Consider the following 19,513-nt stretch of genomic DNA (forward strand, 5'->3'; position numbering starts at 1 on the left):
TAGAAGGAAATGGTTTGGAGGTTAGTTGAACAGAAGGGTGGGTCATGGATTGAATTTGCAGCCACCCTCTGCTGCCCTAAGATGCTGGAATTTTAAAGTGAACTCATGCGAGAATTGGTACCTTGCTCAGTATCAGGTGATGAACAGAGGAGAAACCCTTTATCCTGTGCCACTTGAGGACCCCAAAGGCTGGCTTCTCCTAGATATTTCTTTGGCTGAGGAATTCCCACTGCCTGTCAAGTAAATTCGAAATTCTGTGGTCTGGTGTCTAGGACCTGGCCTTTCTAACTTGGTCTCTCACCATCTGCTCCTTACCCTCTGGTTTATTCTGTGGAGTGCACACTCCTCTGCCTTTTCCTACGTTCGTACTTACCTCTGTTCACACTTTCCTTCACCTGAAGTAATGAGAATAAGCTCTAACCTATCTAGTGTCTTCCATGTACTGACTTTGCGTCATGCGCGTTATCCAGTTTAATTTTTCTCAGACTCTATGAAGCAGGTAGTATTATTGCCATTGTCACCCTTCTCATCATGATCACTATCCTTTCCATTTCCAAGTGAGGAAACTGGGGCTTAGTTTAAGTAATTTACCCAAGATTATAGTATTAATGAGTAGTAGAGTTAAGATCGCAACCTGAGTGGCCCATCTCCAGAGCCCAAATATTAAAAACCATATAATGCCATTAAATGCTGTTCTTTACTGCCCTCCTCACACATCCATAGCATTTCTTTTAACAGAACAACAAAGGGTAATGGCTGCTTCTCTGAGGTTGGAGTATATTATGTCAGCAGTTCTGGTTTGTTTTGCTGTACTCCTCTTTTTGCCTTGCGCTTCCCTGAAGTCTGAGTTTACCTCATATTTGTATTTCCACCTTCATTTGGTTTTTTTTGGAGCTTATTACATGTTTGCTGAGTTGCTGAGTACCTGGCTATCTATAGATATGACTCAGTAACTTGTTTTTCTATGGGGGGGGGGCTGGTTCTAGTTCATATTTATAAAAATATTGAAGACTTGTGTTAAAACTACCAGTATTTTGTCTGAAAAATATGAATAGCGTAAATAATATTATGCATTTTCCTCTTAACCTTGCATGCTCACGATCAGGTCTCTGGTTATTCAAGTAGAATTCTTGGATTGCTTCACTTAGACAGGTTGTGCTGTAGAAACACTATCGCTTAAGTGTCAAGCAAAGAGGACTCAGATCACTCTTGAGTCCTGGCTTTGTCACCTATCTCATGCGGGGAAGTTACTTAACCTCCTTGTCCTTCAGCTTTCTTCTCTGTTAAATGGAGAAGATAATACCTACTTGTCAGGATTATAAAGCAGATTAAATTGGCTAATGCATGCAGAGAGCCTAAATGCCTGAGACATATCAGACCATCAGTAAACGGTACATCTTGTTGTTTTCGACCCTTTGCTTTGGTTCTGACCTTCCATTTTAAATTACATTTACTGGCTTTTTCACTTCTGGACTGTTTGTTCATTTTCATTTGCTTTTTGATTCAAGTTGTGTGGCCCATGATGACCAATAAAAAGTGGTACAGTCAGGATTGGAAGCCAGCTTGTCCAACTCCAGAGCCCAACTCATAAATCCCTGCCCCATACTGCCTCATTCAATTCCAGTCAGCCCTGGGCTGTCCAGTCATCTGTTGTAATCCAGCCCACTTCCTTTTTGTAGCAAAAGGTAATGGCTCTGGGGAGGGGGAAATGAGGAGCTGTTGTTTGGTATTGAGTTTCAGTATTGTAAGATGAAAGAGTTTTAGAGATCAACACTAAATATAGTTAACATAGTTAACATCCCTGAACTATGCATTTAAACATGTGGTTGGAAGGGCAAACTTGATGTGTGTGCATGTGTGGTTCCTTCTTTTGAGTTCCCATGAAACTTCTGTACCTTTATCAGTTAAGAACTGTAGAAGATTGTCCGAGCTGTTTCTCTTGTGACATGCTTTTCCTTGCTTCCATAAGTGACCCTGCTTGTGAAGTGCGTGTCTTCTCTTTTTTTCTATGCAGGTGGTTATGGAATAAAAGAGTTTCTGTTGTTGAATCTGGTGACTTAATACTGGGAAGTTTTAATTTAGAGATTATGAGAACAAAGGTGTATTATGGTTACATAAGGTGTATTTAATAGGGTTCACTTTCACTATTCTGCGTCTGCATATCCCTGTGGGTTTCTTAACATGAGCCTCAAGGATATCAGGGAGAAAGAAGGATGTCCTGCAATTTTCATTGCTCCCATGAACCTAGGATAAGAGCTGATGTCAGAAAGTTGTATTCCTGGGACATGGGTTTTATTTGGTTCCTTCATTCTGCTCTGTGTTGTGTATAATATTCTGGCAGTATAACTGCAGATTTATAGACCAACATAGATTCTTTTTTAACCATAATTAATGTCTCCAGAAACTCAGATATTTCATTGTTATTTACCTTTGATTTTTCAAAAAGTTTTAGTTGGAAAGCCCATTTAAAAACAATATAAAATAGAGTTAAGCAGAAAACCAGAATATAGACCATTAATGGAACTACAACTTGGGGTAGATTAACTGTCATAGTTGATACTGATCTGAATTTACTGGCAATAAGAATAAAACAAAATGAATTTCGGGTTCTGTGATTTATTATGTGTGGCAGAAGAATGTCTAAAGAATGTCTAAAACATCAGTTTTTGTTAGCGTTGACCTTGAAGATCCCCCCCCCATGAATTCTTGTTTGGAAGATAATTAATGATTAATAGACATTATCATTGGGGTTTTATAATAAACAAAAACACTCATTAGTGTATAGACTTTGTTAATAGCTGAAGCCTAAACCCTGAATCAGTGCAGATATTTTCAGACTGAATAATATTACTGAATTAGTTTGCTTATCTTTTATTCAGCAACCTGCGTTGTGTTTACTATTTGCCGTATACTGTGCTAGACACTGGGGGTTAATGGAAGACATTGTCCTTAAAGTACTTCGTCCAGTGGGGAATGTAGGTGGGCAAACAGGTTTACTGTGCAAGTTGCTATAATGGAGACAAGTATATCATGCCATTGGGGCCCAAGAGAGTATGTTGTCTTGGAATATTTGGGGGAGGGTTCTTATGATACATGATATTTGAGCTGGTTCTTAAAAGTTTGCCTGGTTGAAAGGAAGGAAAGAGACAAGAATGCTCTTGGATGCTCTAATTTATTTCAGCTAGGAACCTGTACACTCTAGAAATAAATCACTAACATCCACTAAACTTTTCAACTCAAATATCCTATGTGTTCAGTGGATGTTTGGCACGCACTTGAGTGCAGCAACTTCATGATTAAATCCTCTCCTATTTCTGTAGTGCAAATATTCTGGCCCGTAGTGGAAGCCCAGTCAATACTGGATGGATTGATGGAAGCAGGGAAGGAGAGGAGAGCCTCGTGTCACAGATACCACAGTCTGGATGAGGTAGAGCCATCACTGTGCGAGGAACACTTGGAGGTTGACTTACATTTCAGGCTGATAGAAGAGCAATCCATTTTCATAGGCAGCAAAGGGACCTGGAGACAGAGCCAGTGTTTTCCTCAGAAAATAGCCTGGACTCTTATGAATTACCTGCACAGACCTTTAGCTAGGACTCCAGAGTCCTGCCCTGTACAATACAAAAGGAATGAGTTCATTCTAAAAAAGTTTTAAGGGCAGTTATTACGAGTTAATCACAACGTCCCTGGACTCTAGCCAGCCTCTGTAGAGTGTCTGCTTTTAAATAGAGCTCCTGCTTCTTGGTCCCTGTAGAATTATTAAGACGTGCAATGTATGCCTGAGCAGCTCCGAGGCTTGACCCGTGAAAGGGGTTATTTCAGGTGCACGGCCAACTACTACCAAGTGCGGTATTAGTGTTGACGTGTGGACGCTGAACGTCTTCTCCAGACAACAGCTAGTCAGCGAGCTCAAGAACACTTCGTAGGGCTCTTCTCATTCAGAAAGATGCAGACCTTTTTCTCGACCTTCAGAATCATGTTGTCTACTTGCCTGCTTCAGTGTTCCTCAGGATGTCTCCGCGCTATCTCCAACCTAAAACGGGTCACTTGGAAACCTTATCGTTCACCACCTCCTCCAGATCTGTGCTGCCTTTTACCATGTGCTCCCTTCGTTAAGTGGATAACCATTTGTCTAGTGACTCAGAGTAGAAGCATAGTATTCCTTTGTGATGTCTGCCCTCAGCCCGTAAGTCTAACCAGAAACTTACTGTTCATATTTTTAACATCTATCCACCTTGATTCATTTGCTGTGCTGCTGGCCTTGTCCAAGCCACCATCATTCATTTGAGCCATTGGCCTCACTGCTTCCACTCCGGCTGTTTCTAATCAGATCTCCTCGTATACCCAGGGTAGTCTTTGTGAAACGTGACTTGATTTTGTCATCTCATGCTGACAAAGTCTTCAACGGCTTGCTGTTGCGCTGTGAGGAAAATAAAAGGTATTTACCCTGGCCTACGTGGCCGGGCATGATACAGCCTTATCCTTCCCTTATTCTCTCTCTTTTACTTTCTCTCCACCCGTGATGACTGTCTTTCGGGTTTTTGATTTGCCAAACTATTTCCCGACTTAGCATCTTTTCACTCTTTCCTCTCCTCGGTACGCTGTTGTCCACTCTTGACCCGGCTCAGTCCTTCTCATTTTTAGTGCTCTTCTTAATTGTTAATTTTCCTAAAGGATCTCTCTAGATTGTCCATTCAAAAGTTGCCCTCTGATAATCTCTATCAAGAGTTAGGAGAGTTGAAGATGAGTTCATTTCATTTGTATCTGTCCCACCAGGATATGATGCTGGGTCGGGACCATATCTCTTTGGTTCCCCTCTGTGAGCTTGTGCAAAGGGTGGTGCTTCACAAACACTTGTTGAATGAAAGACTGCTTCTTAAAACTAAAAGTCGATCTAGATGGAAAGGCAATAACAGGGCCTACATCTGTAGCAGTGTTTGCAAACTGATTCCACACGGGTGTCTAGTAGATACTCACAGAAAGTCAGTTACTGCCATTTTGCCTTGCAGAAAAAAAAAATTGGCTTTTTTTTTTTTTTTTTTTTTTTTTTTAGTGTTTGTTTTGGGGAGCCTCACAGACTATTCAGATCGTGTTCTGCTCCTGCAAAGCTGTCCAACTTTGAGCCAGTTAACCAAGTTCTTCCAGGTCCCCTTTCCCATATAGAAGTTGAGGAAAATTACATCTCATGAGCTTGTTACAAAGATTTACGTGAGCTTATGTGAAGTGCTTCATACGGTGCTTGACACCTTGGAAGAGTTCAGGCATTCTTTTTTCTTATTCCCTTTATATCTCAAGAGATTAATAAGGACTCAGAAAAACTCATTTAACTTACCTCATAATCTTACTGTTTTTATTTAATGCATAATCACACCCAAGAGCATTAACATGGAGGTCAAAATCAGTTTAGGAGGAAATAATCCATCTCTAGGGTACAAATAAGCAATGATGGACTGGTTATTTAGCGGTCAATAACATTGGTTTCCCTCAGAAAGTTAGACATGGAACTCTCCTTTGCCTTATCCTAGGGGTGGTGGTTTAACATTATAAAATTGTAATTACAAATAAATGCAAGTAGTTATTTTTCTTTCTAGTTCAAGTAGATATACTATGGAGATAAGTGGTATGAAAACATTTCCCCCATTTTAGATATTTCTAGGGAGACGCCTTGGCAATATCATTGAAAACTCTGGAATCCAATGCTCTTCTGCTTATATTATCAGCGTTGGGGGCAATTAAAAATTTTAATATTCTGAAGGCAGGTTGTTAGATTCAAATGAATTGGATTCAAATTAATAGGTGGTCTGTGACTAGCACCTCCTTAGGCATACCACTGTGGATGCTAAATTGAGTTTAAAGGAAAATGCTTGAGTTGTATCTATCAAAATTATCAAAGGTTTTAATTCTCTGCCATTAAATTAGAATAACTCACCCATCCTTGCCTCTATTAAATTTATTTCCCTGGATGATATGAGACAGTAACTGTGGCAAGTTGAATTGTTTCTCTATAGGCTGTATCTTTCGAAGAGCTTGGGGCTCTAGCATTAAAAGTTGAAGACCTTTGAATTTGTCTACCCATATATTGACTCAGGCAAGGTTCTGTATTGTTTATTTACAGATAGCTATGATTTAGAGCATTAATACGAGGGGATACATAGGGCAGTTAATAGACGTTGACTCCTTAGCTCAGTTTAGAGCATGGAAACTTTAGGGAGGCCAAGGGAACAGATATGAATTTCTTCTGGGGCTCTCTCACTCTGCCATGTTCTGTGGCCAAAGATCTCACCTCAGACCCAAGCCAAGTGTCTTGAAAAAGTGTATATAATTGGTCATTTGGGACATTGGACTAAAAACTTGCGAATGTACCTGGGCGCAAATCCATGACCAGTACTATGGAAGGTGTGCCATATTGACAGGGAGGTTTATAAGAGTTCTGACGTCTAGACACCTCTTTGAGCTCATGGTCCATTTCTCACTGCAAACCCACCGTCATAATTATACAGTATGGCTAAATGGAGGATTATGGTTGCTAATGTTAACATATTTCCCAAAGGAGTGCTTTTCATCTCACAAAGATGACAAAAACCACTTGCACTTTTTTTTTTTAATTTTTAAATTAAAAAAAAATTTTTAAGGTGCTCTTTTACTTAAAATTATTTATCAAATTAAACATTGATGTTGTCTATCAAAGGTCATTGAGTTTTCTTTTGGTGTCTTGTGTTCTGTGTCTGGTGGGGCTATAGTGCTTTGAAGAGAAGTGGGGGTTTATACGCTCTCGACTACTGAGTAGCATGGGAGCCTGCTCTTAAATGAAGAAATGGTGCATTACGTTTGCAAGTCTGATAATTCAAAGCAGGCCACCTCAGATGTTCCAGCCTAAGACTTGAGAGCTTCTCTAGTGCCATTAAACTGATTTGATGTTTAAATGACTTCCATAGGGCGTTTTGGTTTTTTTGACACAAGAGAACCACTGTACTAGTCTTTGGTCTGCCTGTGAGTTAGCTACCCATTAGCAGCCTGTTGTGGAATGTGACATATCTCTTTCCTTTTCTTTTTACAGAATGCTATGAACCTACCCCCTGACAAAGCCAGGTTACTGCGACAGTATGATAATGAGAAAAAGTGGGAACTGATTTGTGATCAGGTAAGACACGGTGATACTTTTATCAAGAAATAATGAAAGAAGAGAATCAGATTTCCTCCCTGAATATAATAGACTTTTTCCAGGATACCTATGCATGGATTTCTGTTTTGTGACTCTTTGCCTTCCTATTTCTTAGGACCAAAGGTAAAGCTAGAAAGTGACTTCTTTTATTTGTGCATTATTTTAATTCCTTTATTTTCAAGCATTTAGTTATTAGATTTTCTGCAAATTTGGCAGGCGGGCAAACCAAATTCAGATCTGTTTTTTTGTTTTGTTTTGTTTTGTTTTTTTTTTGAGAGAGAGTGAGTTTGGGGTGGGTGGGGGCGGAGGGAGAGGGAGAGAAAGAATCCTAAGCAGGTTCCATGCCCAGCATGGAGGCTGACATGGGGCTCGATCCCATGACCCTGCGATCATGACCTGAGCTATAATCAAGAGTTGGAAGCTTAGCCGACGGAGCCACCGAGGGACCCTTGTTGTTCTATTTCATATAGCAGTTTATGCTGCTTTGAATAATGCAGGTCGTCTAGTTTAATTGGCTTTCCTATTCATGTGTATTGTTGTATATTCATGCAAGAAGGTGAATTGTTTATGAAGAAGCATCACTTGGGCTGATAGATTATTTCAGATTTTAGCAATTCTTCTGGTGTTTTCATTTTCTCATTAACTCCTAACAAACTCGGAGTCTTCAGAGAGATATAAAATAAAAAGTGAAAGTCTGCATTTTGTTTCTGTCTGCTCTTCCAATTCTCCACCTTAGAGGTCCACTGGTAAGACTTTGAAGTATTTCCTTTCAGCTTTTAAAATGTTTTTATCTTAAAAAATGTTTTTGTCTTAAAAACCCCAAATATATGGATGTACACACCCTCCGTTCTGCGTCTTGGTACATTCATCATTTCTACCCTGTTCTTTTAAATGGAATGTGGTATCCCATTGTATTGATAGTAATTTTTTTGGCACATTGTTGCAGGTTGGTGTGGACTAGGGTCAGTCTGTAGATACCAGGCTCTGTATGTTAGCTTTTTATGTTGGGCCATGAGCTTCAGGGTGCTTTTTTCCCCCCACCTCCCACCACCCTAAACATTTCTGGGGAGTGCTATAATTCCCCCTAACACAGCTCCCTTGGGTTTCTCCTATGGGGACGACACGTATCAGAGAAGCAGCGGGGTTTTTTATTGCTCACAGGTAGAACTATTACCCTAAGAAATACATGCCTGCGGTTGACACAGAGATTCTAAAGTGTTCGTTGCGTGTGGTTTCTCCTTAGCTCCTGAACTCAAACAGTAATGAAATGATGGTGAAAACCCTCCCCTCTTTCTCATGCTGTATTTGAGTATCAAAAGTAGATAGAAACTGAAGAGGAAGTTTATTGCTTATGTGACCTTGATGCTAAAGTGTAAAGATTTTGCTGACACTTACACTCTCCTGCCTTGAGAGTTAATTTTTTGTGAGTATTGTCTAAACCTATTATTGTGAGGAAAAATGATTTTACAATGATGATGAACAAAGATGATAGGGATAATTAATATAAAGGAAAGGTAATCGCACAAATGTGGGAGGGTCCAACGGGGGTGAAAATTCTAGTTGACAGGTTATGACAGTAGCACAGGCAGAGGAAAGCAGCTTCCATGGCCGTTTTGTTAGCCCTGTGAGGAAGAGCTGACCCTCCTCCCTCAGACCTGTGGGATTCACTGGCCATCAGGTTGCTCTGCTCCTTTCTAGCTTTATTAAGTTATTAATTTTTAAAAAAAATTTCTATTTTTTTAAAAGATTTTATTTATTTGAGAGCGAGTGAGCGAGAGAGAGCATGAGCAGGGTGAGGGGTAGACGGGGAAGGAGATTCCCCACTGAGCAGGGAGCCCGATGGTGGACCCTGGAATCATGACCCGAGCTGAAGGCAGATGCTTAACCTACTGAGCCACCCTGTTGCCCCGAGTTGTGAAATGTTGCCTCTCCAGTAGCCAGAAAGGGCAGATTGCTGCTGATGGAAGATTTCTAACAGCTGTACTCTTCCCTCAGATCAACAGGGCTTTATAGGGTTGATGGTGGGTAGAGGGGATCTTGGGGCTGGGAGAGGAGCAAATCAGCTAATGATGTTTCTCATTTTTAGATCCCGAGTTCAGCTTATTATTGCCCTTGAATGTTAATGTGGCACGACATGGAGAATTTAGCTACTTTATCTGTTCCTTTCTGACACGCACTTCAACTCATGTCCAAAGCTCCGGGCCGGAGCACCATCAGTTCGGAGGTGTCCTGGGTGACTTGTTAATAAGAGTGACACATGATTATTATTGCCAGTGGCCAGCACTTACTAAGTAGATTTTCTTAATAAGAGCTTCGTGTTGAATTTTCAAAGCAGTCCTTCATGTTCATATCCCCATTTGACAGATGAAGAAAATCATTGCTGAAGGTGTCAGAGCCGTTCAGTGGTCAAGTGGCCTCCATAGTCTAATGATGGAAAACATGCACATGCTGGGGGCTGTACGCATGCACTGCTCTCTGCTCTCTTCCTCACAAAGTACTCAAGTGGGAATGAGCTTCCAGAAATAAATGAAAAATACAGGTTGTCTCTGTTTCTCTGATCTGATAGGCTTTCCAGAAAGGGAGAGGAAGGCAGGGAGCTGTAATTAGGCACAGAGCCTCGCCTGCCCACATTATCACTATGGTGAGCTGCCATGTTTAATGAGCCACTAGTCAGTTTGGGAATTGTAGCCAGCAGAAAACTGGACTTTTGTCACATATGAGAAACTCATTGGTGTGTCACACACATAAATACCATTTCTCATCTGTGTGTATTTGTGAGAGGAAGGGTAAAAACTGTGAGCTGAAAGCATTCATAGTGTACTATTCATATGGTAAGTATAACGTATTGGTGCTTATTGATGGAATGTTTATCTGGTTATCTACATGGGCCATGCCATAGATTTGGTACCTAATTTATATGTATTTATGGTACCTGACCCAGTAGCTTCTCAAAATATATTTGCTTTTAAAATTCCAATTATATGAAATATCCCAAATAGAAAAATCCATAAAGAAAGTAGATTAGTGGTTGCTGTGAACTGGGAGGGGAAGGGGAGTGACTGCTAATGAGTGTGCACGGTTTTTTGTTTTTGTTTTTGTTTTGTTTTGGTGTGATAGAAATTATACCAAATAACTTAGTGGTGGGAATTAAAGAGTTGGGATAGTTACATAGCCTCGTGAATAAAATAAAATTGTATACCTCTTTAAGAGTGTGAATTTTATGGTATAGGAATTATATCTTAAAAATTGCTTTTGTCGGGGCGCCTGGGTGGCACAGCGGTTAAGCGTCTGCCTTCGGCTCAGGGCGTGATCCCGGCGTTATGGGATCGAGCCCCACATCAGGCTCCTCTGCTGTGAGCCTGCTTCTTCCTCTCCCACTCCCCCTGCTTGTGTTCCCTCTCTCGCTGGCTGTCTCTATCTCTGTCAAATAAATAAATAAAATCTTTAAAAAAAAATTGCTTTTGTAACAACCAGAGATAGGTTAAAAAGGAGGAGAATTAAAGAGAGATAACAATGTCTGTGTGGATCTTTTTGAATTCCAATATGAACAAACTAACTATAAAAAGACTTTTTTTTAGAAAATTGGAGAAATCTCTCCAAAGAAATTAGCAGATGATTCTAAGAAATTATTGACTTGGTTAGGTTTGATTTTGGCATTGTGGTTGTATAAGAACCTTTTTAAAAAAAATTATTATTACTTTTTTATGTTCAATTAGCCAACATATAGTACATCATTAGAATCTCTTTATTTTTAAAGAAACGTGTACTGACGTAGGGATAGAATATGACTGTGATGTGGCTGTAAAATACTTCATCAAAGGAAAACAAAAAAATGGGTAAAGGAAATGTGGAAAATCTTAATGATTGTTCAATTTTGCTGGTGGGATATGTTGGGGTCTATTATAGTATACTCTCAACTTTTGTGTATTTTTGAAAATAAAATTAAAAAATAAAGTATTTGCTACAAATCTTCCCTCCCCCCCTCAGCTGTAAAATGCAGTTAACACTAACATTTTAAAGGGCGCCTGGCTGGCTCAGTCGGTACTGCATGCACCTCATAATCAGGGTCCTGAGTTCAAGCCCCACGTTGGACGTGGAGCCTACTTAAAACAGAACATTTTAAAATTATTTTGAGGATTAGAGGCAATATATGCAAAAACTGGGGATGTACTGTATGGTGACTAATATAACAAAAATTATTAAAAAAAAAAACACTGCTACAGAAAAAAAATACATGCACTAACATTTGGCGTACAGTAGGGGCTTCATAAATGGTGTGGCTGCTTCTGCTGCTCCTTAGGGGCCCAGATATTAAATAAACAAGGATACATTTATTTATTTGTTTGTTTGTTTGTTTGTTTAATATTATGTTCAGTAAGCCCATGGAATGGGAGAAGATATTTGCAAATGATATTACAGATAAAGGGCTGGTATCCAAGATCTGTAAAGAACTTATCAAACTCAACACCCAAAAAAACAATCTGGTCAAGAAATGGGCAGAAGACATGAACAGACACTTCTCCAAAGGAGACATACAAATGGCTACCAGTTATTAAATATTGGTACCATTTTATCATCAACTTGTTTTCAAAAGATTCAAGGAAATTTATTGAATCTATCATCGTATTTTACCTAAATATACTTGATGGTTTGAATGCATGTTGTATGATGCTGTCAGGAAAAGCCATAGCTATAGATTTCCTCCCTCTCCCTCCCTTTGTCCCTTTCTTCCTTTCTTTTTCTTTCTTAAGATTTTATTTATTTGAGAGAGAGCACAAGTGGGGGAGAAGGGCAGAGGAAGAAGCAGACTCTTCACTGAGCAGGGAGCCTGATGCAGGGCTCAGTCCCAGGACCCTGAGTTCATGACCTGAGCCGAAGGCAGATGCTTAACCAATTGAGCCGCCCAGGTGGCCCAAGCCATAGCTATAGATTTTCAGTCCAGGAAAATACTAAGGCAAACCTTGTGTCTTATTTGTGAAGTCTTAAAGCAATGTCTGTGGTGTGTTGTCATTGATATGTGACACATAAGACACTCCCTGGTCCCGATGCTTTGTGCCCAAACGCTATATGGAATGCAAATATTAATTTTATTTCTTTTTAAGCAAATAGTGCAGATACATTATTATCATAAGATACATAGTATATAGACAAAGGGCTCAAGGTGCACGAAGTGAAATGGGAATATTACAGAAATTTAATTCCAAAAGAAGTACGTGATCAAGGATATTGGAGGACTTCTGGAGAAATGATTTCAGGTTTCAGTTCCAGTGAAAAATTGTCATGTGGACAATATGAATCACAGAACTGATCATATTTCTCTTTTTTTTCCCTTTGCTGCTAGACCGCTCAGAGCCACGTTTGTGGTCTGCCCTTACAAGTCCACAGCACCTCCGGGACACGTGTTTTGTTTCCCGGCCTCATTCATGGCTTCATCTCACCTTTCCTGGCCACGTTTTCCCTCCACACTGATTTCCTCACTTAAAAAAAATCTTATAAGAAGTCCTAAACTTTCATCAGTTATCTTTTTGAACAAGAGGAACATACAATAATATGTTGGGATTACTGGTGAACAAAAATTTTATTTGTGCTGATGATTTAACAGATTTTTTGTATGCTGTGGGCATTGAGCACATTGGTGCATTGAACATGTTGTTTTTTCCTAAAGATGCAAAGATGAAGGGTCCAAATAAAATACTTCATCATGGTGTAGCCTAGGAAAGACAATTAAGTTGAATACGATTCATCAACCTCTTTATACTTTTATATGGTTAGTCTGTCACTTTGTTTTAGAAGTACTTAAATATGTCCCCCTGACTGGAGTGAGTTACTGGAGGGTATGGGTCTTGTCTCATTAGTTTGCGTAACTCCAATACCGAGCTTAGTGCCTGATACATAAGCAGTGCTTACTGAAAGTCTGTTGAGTGAAAGAAAGAAGAGCTAAGTGGTTTGTGTGGGAGAAAGTGGAGAAGGAAGAGGAGGCAGGAGAGAGAAGCAGCTCAGTGCAAAGGCCTGGGTGTGTAGAGGCTTGCTGTCTCTTTCTTTCTTTTTTAGACTTTTAAAATTTATTTTGGGGAGAGCAAAAGAAAGAGCACAAGTTTAAGGGGCAGGGGCAGAGGCAGAGGGAGAGAGAAACTCAAGCAGACTCTGCTGAGCGTGGAGCCCAGCCCAACGCAGGGCTTGATCTCACGACCCTGAGATCATGACCCCAGCCAAAACCAAGAGTTGGCCGTTCTACTGACTGTGCCACCCAAGTGCCCCATAGGTTTGCTTTCTTTATCCTTGCACCTTCCTCTGCATGTTGGTGTAATTTGCTTGTGATAAGTGAAACTGAACATCACTGCTCAATCCTGGGAGCTCCTTTAAAGTGGGAAGGGTGCCTCCTGTAGATTCAAAGGCGTCTATGTGGGCATTTCTGCAACAAAGCTCTGTCTCCACCTACCCATGATCAACTGAAAATCCAGTTCTTTGGCTAATTCTAGGGGTAGAATAAACATGATGTCCCTTAGTCCTTTCATAGGTGACTGCCTATACATAAAGTTGACCTGAGCTTCTAATGCGTCTCAGTGGTTAGAGTAACATAGGAGAACTGTCAACTCTGGTCCAGGTGGGGCTGTAGAAGCCAAAGGAGGAGAGGCTCCCTTGCCGGGTTTTGGGGACTGTGAAGTGCATTCCAGAGAACCTATTTATTGGAGTAAGTGGGCAGGGTTGCCATGAGGACTTCAATTTGAGGACTCTGGGGGGACACTGAGGCAGGGCTCTAATAGAATGAGGTGACTGTATGAGAATGAAAAGCTGGAAACTTGTTAGGTTGCTCTGACAACTACAGATGAAAACCTAGCAGCTGAATAGCAATGAGGGGTTCTTTCAGTGGGATCTGCACCTGTGCAGAGAGAGAAAGTCCCTTGATCTCGCCCCTTCCTCAGTTTCCACTATTCCCCAAATGCAGACCCTGTGCTGCATTTTTTTGGCTTTGGGGTCCTGGCTGCTTTCCACAGGCTTGGGGTAAAGGCTGCATTTTAGGGACTTTAGAATCTCAGATGAACTTTCAGATCACTGTGTCTGGAAGAGTTATTAGAAGGGTTGCATTTATTTCCAGCCACTCTTTTTCTTTTTCTCTCTCTTTTTAAAGGATTTTATTTATTTATTTGACAGAAAGCGAGTGAGAAAGCACAAGCAGGGGGAGCGGGAGGCAGAGGGAGAAGCAGGCTCCCTGCTGAGTAGGGAGCCAGATATGAGGCTTGATTCCAGGACCCCGAGATCATGACCTGATCATGCTTAACTGACTGAGCCACGTGGGTGCCCCTCTTTTTATTTTTCTACTGGAAAAGTTAATATATATCTGTATTGGAACATATGAAGTAAAGTGAAAGATCTTATGCCTTTCCCACCTGTTCACTAATCAATGATGACACTGAGGTTTAAGAGCATTAATGACAAGCCAGCTCCAAGGCCCCCCGGGCTAGTTAGTGAGACAAGAACACTGATTTCCAAACTTCAGTCGCAAGTCCTTTGAATCAGTTCCTGTTACGCTAGGGACCGGGAATCGGTTCGTGGAAGCGAAACTTGCACTTAGGTAAGTAGGTCTTTGCAAGGCTTCATCCTGTGACTTCGCAGGGGTTTTTCCTGGAGGAGGAGGACTTATTCCTAAGTGTACGTCTGCTCAGTGATTAAGTGGAAGTGGTTAGTCAGGAATTCAGGACATTTTAGGTGACTAATGCCGATGGGTGTAGATTGCATGAATGTGTCATCCAGTCCCGAAGTGTTAGTGGTGCCACACCTGAGCTTGGTTAGAAAGTTGCCCCGTGGCTTTGCCTGTGCTAATGGTGTGATGTGCGTTTTTTTGGGGGGTGGTTTGGCATGGCTCGAACTTGCCCCCTAATGGCTGGTGATTTTGTTGCATTATAGCCTTAGGAAGAGATGGGGGTCTCCCCCTTCCTCACTTGAATGGAATGATAAGGGAGAAGGAGGTTAAAACCAACAAAAACAAAGGTGAGAGTGAAGAGGTGGCAGGAAATTATACCCACTTAGAGTCAGCTTCCTGTGTTAAGCACTTCGGGCAGGTTGGATTTCAGCCCTCAAGGCTTGGCAGGCAGCCTGATCAGGGAAGGGGAAGGCCCCTGCTGCCACTCCGCCCGGGCTGAGTCAGGCCAGTGGTGTTGAGATACTCCACGACTGGAAGAGTTACTTTTTTTGTCTTTTTTCAGCACCACTGACCCATGTCATTTGAATGTATTTAATCATTAAGAATACAATTAATTCTTAAACCCTTCGCTTGTATTTCCTAATACCATTTCATTCAGAAGATAAAAAAGTACTTTACTGGAAAACTTGTATCTGTAGTTAAGCCAATTTGCTGCTGGAATAAAATATCCTAAAAAATTAAAGAGCAACATATTGCTGAGTTATTTTCTTTCTTTCATCCTTTGTTTTGTTTTGTTTTAAACATTCATGTTGTTGTAAGCCAGCTAGAGCTCTACTCTGCCAGGTAACCAAATATTACTAGATATTGATAAACTAATTCCTGCGGACCATCAGATTCTAGGTGTTAAGGGCTTGTCCTTGGAGTGAGGGGTAACAAATGAGTGGCAGCATTGGGCAGGAACAGGTGATAGCTGATTGGCACGTTGGTGCCAGCCATGGTAGTTACTTGAGCAAGCATATGGATCGCAGAGACAGTGGGGAGGAAGTAAGGGAAGGATAATGATGTAGCAGGAACCTTCACCTTGCTCTGCTGCCTCTGCGCGGGCTCCCAGACTCCAGACCTAATCTGCCCTCAGCCCCTATCCCCAAGTTCCAGGCTTTGATTCTACATATAGCCACACGAACTTTATTGTGGCTTTACCAGCTGTTGGGTTAGCAGACAGCCATTTCTCCACCCCCTTCCCCTTATTCAGTCCTCTGCCTGACTGATATTTTTACTATATTTAATATTGTTTGACCTTAAAATTGTTTGAATTTTTACCATATTTCCTTAACTGGTATGTTGAAATGCTATCTAATTTTAAATCAGTACTAGGTTTTTTGAGATCTGTGATAATTCTTTTAAAGTTCTCTTCCAAGCCCTTAGTTGTCTTTTATCATTTTGATACTTGGTCTTCCTCTTCTGTGTAATCTTTCTTTTGGCTCTGCATTAGTCGGATTTCGTGTTTGGTATTTTGTTTTGTAGTTTTATCTTGTTAGAAAATTCAGTGTGTGTCTTGTAAAAATGAGAATTCTCTTATAGCCAATAAAGTCATCACAATTAAAATGAATAATAGTTCCTTTGTACCTTCTATTGCCCAGGTCATATTTCCCAGTGTTCTATAATGTTCTTTACACCTGGTTTGTTCACATGAAAATCTAGTCCCAGTATAGATCACACATTGCATCTAGCTGTTAGGTTCTTTAATTCTCCGTGAATCTAGAACAGACTTTTATTCATGATGCTAATATAGTGAGGAAACTAGGCAGGCTGTCTTGCAGAGTGTGTTGTTTTCTGCATTTACCCTGTTGTTTCCTAGAGATGTCTGAACTCTTCTGAATTTTCTGTTAACCAGAAGTTAGGTGTAAAAGCATAAAGATTGATGTCGAGTATCTTTTTCAAGAATATCACAGGAGACCTGCGATGTCTGATGTCTCACTATTAGATAACATCGGTCAGTAGTATAATTGTGTTTTCGCCTTTAAGCTGAAAGGGATCTGTGGCACGTTCCTTTGGCACTGTTTGTCTCCTTACCTACCAGCCTTGTGCCTGGTGGGTTTAAAACCAACTGATAATCTTCTGCTGAATCAGTTTCTGGAGGAGCCGCACAAAGATGATTTTATAATTTCATTTCCCTTCTATGTTAAGCCAGCAACTGGATCTTTCAGCTGGGTCTCAGTTTACCCTGGAATATAATTATTCCTAGAATTCTTTCTCTCCCTTTGCTATTTTTGAGAGTACAGATTTAGTTTAAAGGATACTTTGAAAGTTGTGGCAAATGGGTTTTCCCTGGCTTTCTCTTAAGACTATCATTGTGCACGCATGGATTTTCATAGAGTCAGTGTATTTCAATTAATACAGTAATATTTTGAAGCTCACACTATCAGTGCTTTGATGTATGAGAACCCTTTCATGTTGGCTTCTGTGTTCTTTTGATGGGACTTTGTTAAGCCTTGAGAGCTTGTTTTATGGTACAAAACCCATCTCTTAGGCTTAACTTGTACCTTCCTCGCCCTGGACCGTAGAATAAGACGTTTCTTTGAGGAGCCCTGTTCTTTTTTAGTGTGTTGGGGGGGGGTGGATATTAGAGGGGAGGATGTGAGAGCCAGAGGCCATCATAGCCACTGGGTGAATCTCCTTCTCAGTTTAAGTATCTGGACCTTGAAAATAATGTGTAAAAATTACGAGTTCATATTGATATTTCCAAGTCAATTTTTAATATTAATTTACTTAATTTCTTTGATTTTATAATCATCACTTTTACGTTGAATTGTTGGATTCCTAACATAAATGTAATTTATTTGTCTTTTCCTATAATATAAAAAAGGTTTCAAAACAACATACCAATATCATTACTAACTAAAACATTAGTAACGAAAATTACTGAGTGGATACTTTTTTTTTTCTTTTGCAGTTTTGTGTCCCCCAAATGTATTCACTTGAAGATGTACTAAGTACTTGATATAAGTCACTTCTGTTATGAACTTCCAGTTTAAGCTAAAGTAACAATAAGATAACAAAAAGCTGCTGTGTTAGTTTTCTGTGGCTGCCGTAACAAATGACCACAAGCTTGGTGGCTTAAAGCAATAGAAAATACTCTGTTGCAGCTCTGGAGGCCAGAAGTCTGAAATGAGGATGTCAGCTGGATCATGTTCCCGCCCGAGGCTCTACGGGAGAGTCATTCCTTGCCTCTCCCAGCTCCCAGTGGCTCGTGGGCGGACCTTGGCATGTGGTTGCGTGACTCCAGTCTCTCTTTACGTGGCTTCTTCTTTTCTCCCCTTGTGTACTTCTTTTCTTCGGTGTCTTACAGGGACACTTGTTATTGGATTGAGGGCCCACCTGGATAAGCTAGGAGGATCTCATTCAAGGTCCTTAACTTATTACCTCTGCAAAGACCCTTTTTCCAAATACAGTCGCATTGGCTTGTTTGGGGCTAGAACATAGATGTATCTTTTTGGGGGACCACCATTCCGAAAACTGCATATACCAAGATGTGTAATGATTTGCATAATCTTGTCATTCATGTAACAGTACAGGCTGTTACTGTTGACCATTGAGGGTTAAATCTACCCAGTTAATCAAGGAGTGAGGTGAAGCTGTTTTTAGCACACAGCTTCAGCTTTGCCCTGAGGTGGTCTCCAGTCAAAGTAAGAAGGACTATGCACACTCATGCTCATATACCTGGGAGCCGCCGCCCGCACCCCAGCCAGGCTCGGAAGTAGACTGAGTCACATGCAATCTTACTTCATAGGCTAGGCCTGCAGGGAGGATGCGAAATGTAGCCTAGCTGAATATGCACAAAGAGAAAAAACATGCCTCGTAAAAGCTAGTCTCTGCTACGGTTATTAATTTTGATAGTCTGATAGTTTCACTTGTCTTAGGTTGTAGTTAGGATTAAAACTTGCTTTTATTTATGTATTCATTAATTTATTCATTGAAAAGCATTTAGTAGTATAGACAGGGGAAAGCAAAGAGAAAATTGGGAGAGTATGGATCTGAGTTTTCCCAAAACAGGTACCTCATGTAATACTTCGAGTCTGGAGAATCGTTTGAGTTGAATGGTCCCTGGTACCAATTTATTTGTTCTGCATCCCAGCTGTGTGCCAGGCAGGAGCTGGCTATAGGACATGTATTTTTCCAGTTTTAAAACAAACAACATTTTATCTTTGTGCTGTCTTCCACTCGAGATTTTAAAGGGACGGTCTTCCTTTTCTTCAAGCCTCCAAATCTAAGGAAAGGTACTGAGTGTGTTGCTGTTTAAAAGAAAGGAAGTTTCTTTCCGTTTCCCTTCTGAAAGCAAAGTTTCCCTTCCATTAAGATTCACTCTGGGTCTTGGAGTCCTTAATTCAAAAACTGGAGAAGCCATCAGAGATCAGCTGCCCGCTCTCTGTATGTCGAGCTGTCTCACGTTTCATATCTCCGGAGTTGTGCAAAATCGAGGCTGAACCTAGAAGGGGGTTTACTTCTTTCTACTACCAGAGTTTCCCTTCGTCAGATGGTTTTTGTAGTGGGGAGAAAAGCGGCTGGCCTATCCCATGGGGAGTGAGAGGGGGGCAGAAAATGGGGAGAAGGTAGACTAAAGAAGGGGTGAGTTACTCCTTTTTAAACTAATCCTTTTCAGCAGCTTGATATAAATGCTCTGTTAGAAGTGCTGTTCGACATCAACAGCC

General features: G+C 40.7%; 1 protein-coding gene across 1 annotated transcript in view; it reads left to right on the forward strand.

Moving 5' to 3' along the window:
• FMNL2 (formin like 2) overlaps positions 1-19,513 on the forward strand; it is a 296,810-nt gene that overhangs the window by 162,683 nt on the left and 114,614 nt on the right. Inside the window, 1 exon segment of the mRNA XM_045781864.2 lies at positions 7,058-7,141. Coding sequence (XP_045637820.2) covers positions 7,058-7,141 — 84 coding nt within the window.

Source organism: Ursus americanus, chromosome 1 (genome assembly GCF_024610735.1).
Source record: "Ursus americanus isolate L20-20 chromosome 1, mUrsAme1.1.p, whole genome shotgun sequence".
NCBI lineage: Eukaryota > Metazoa > Chordata > Mammalia > Carnivora > Ursidae > Ursus > Ursus americanus.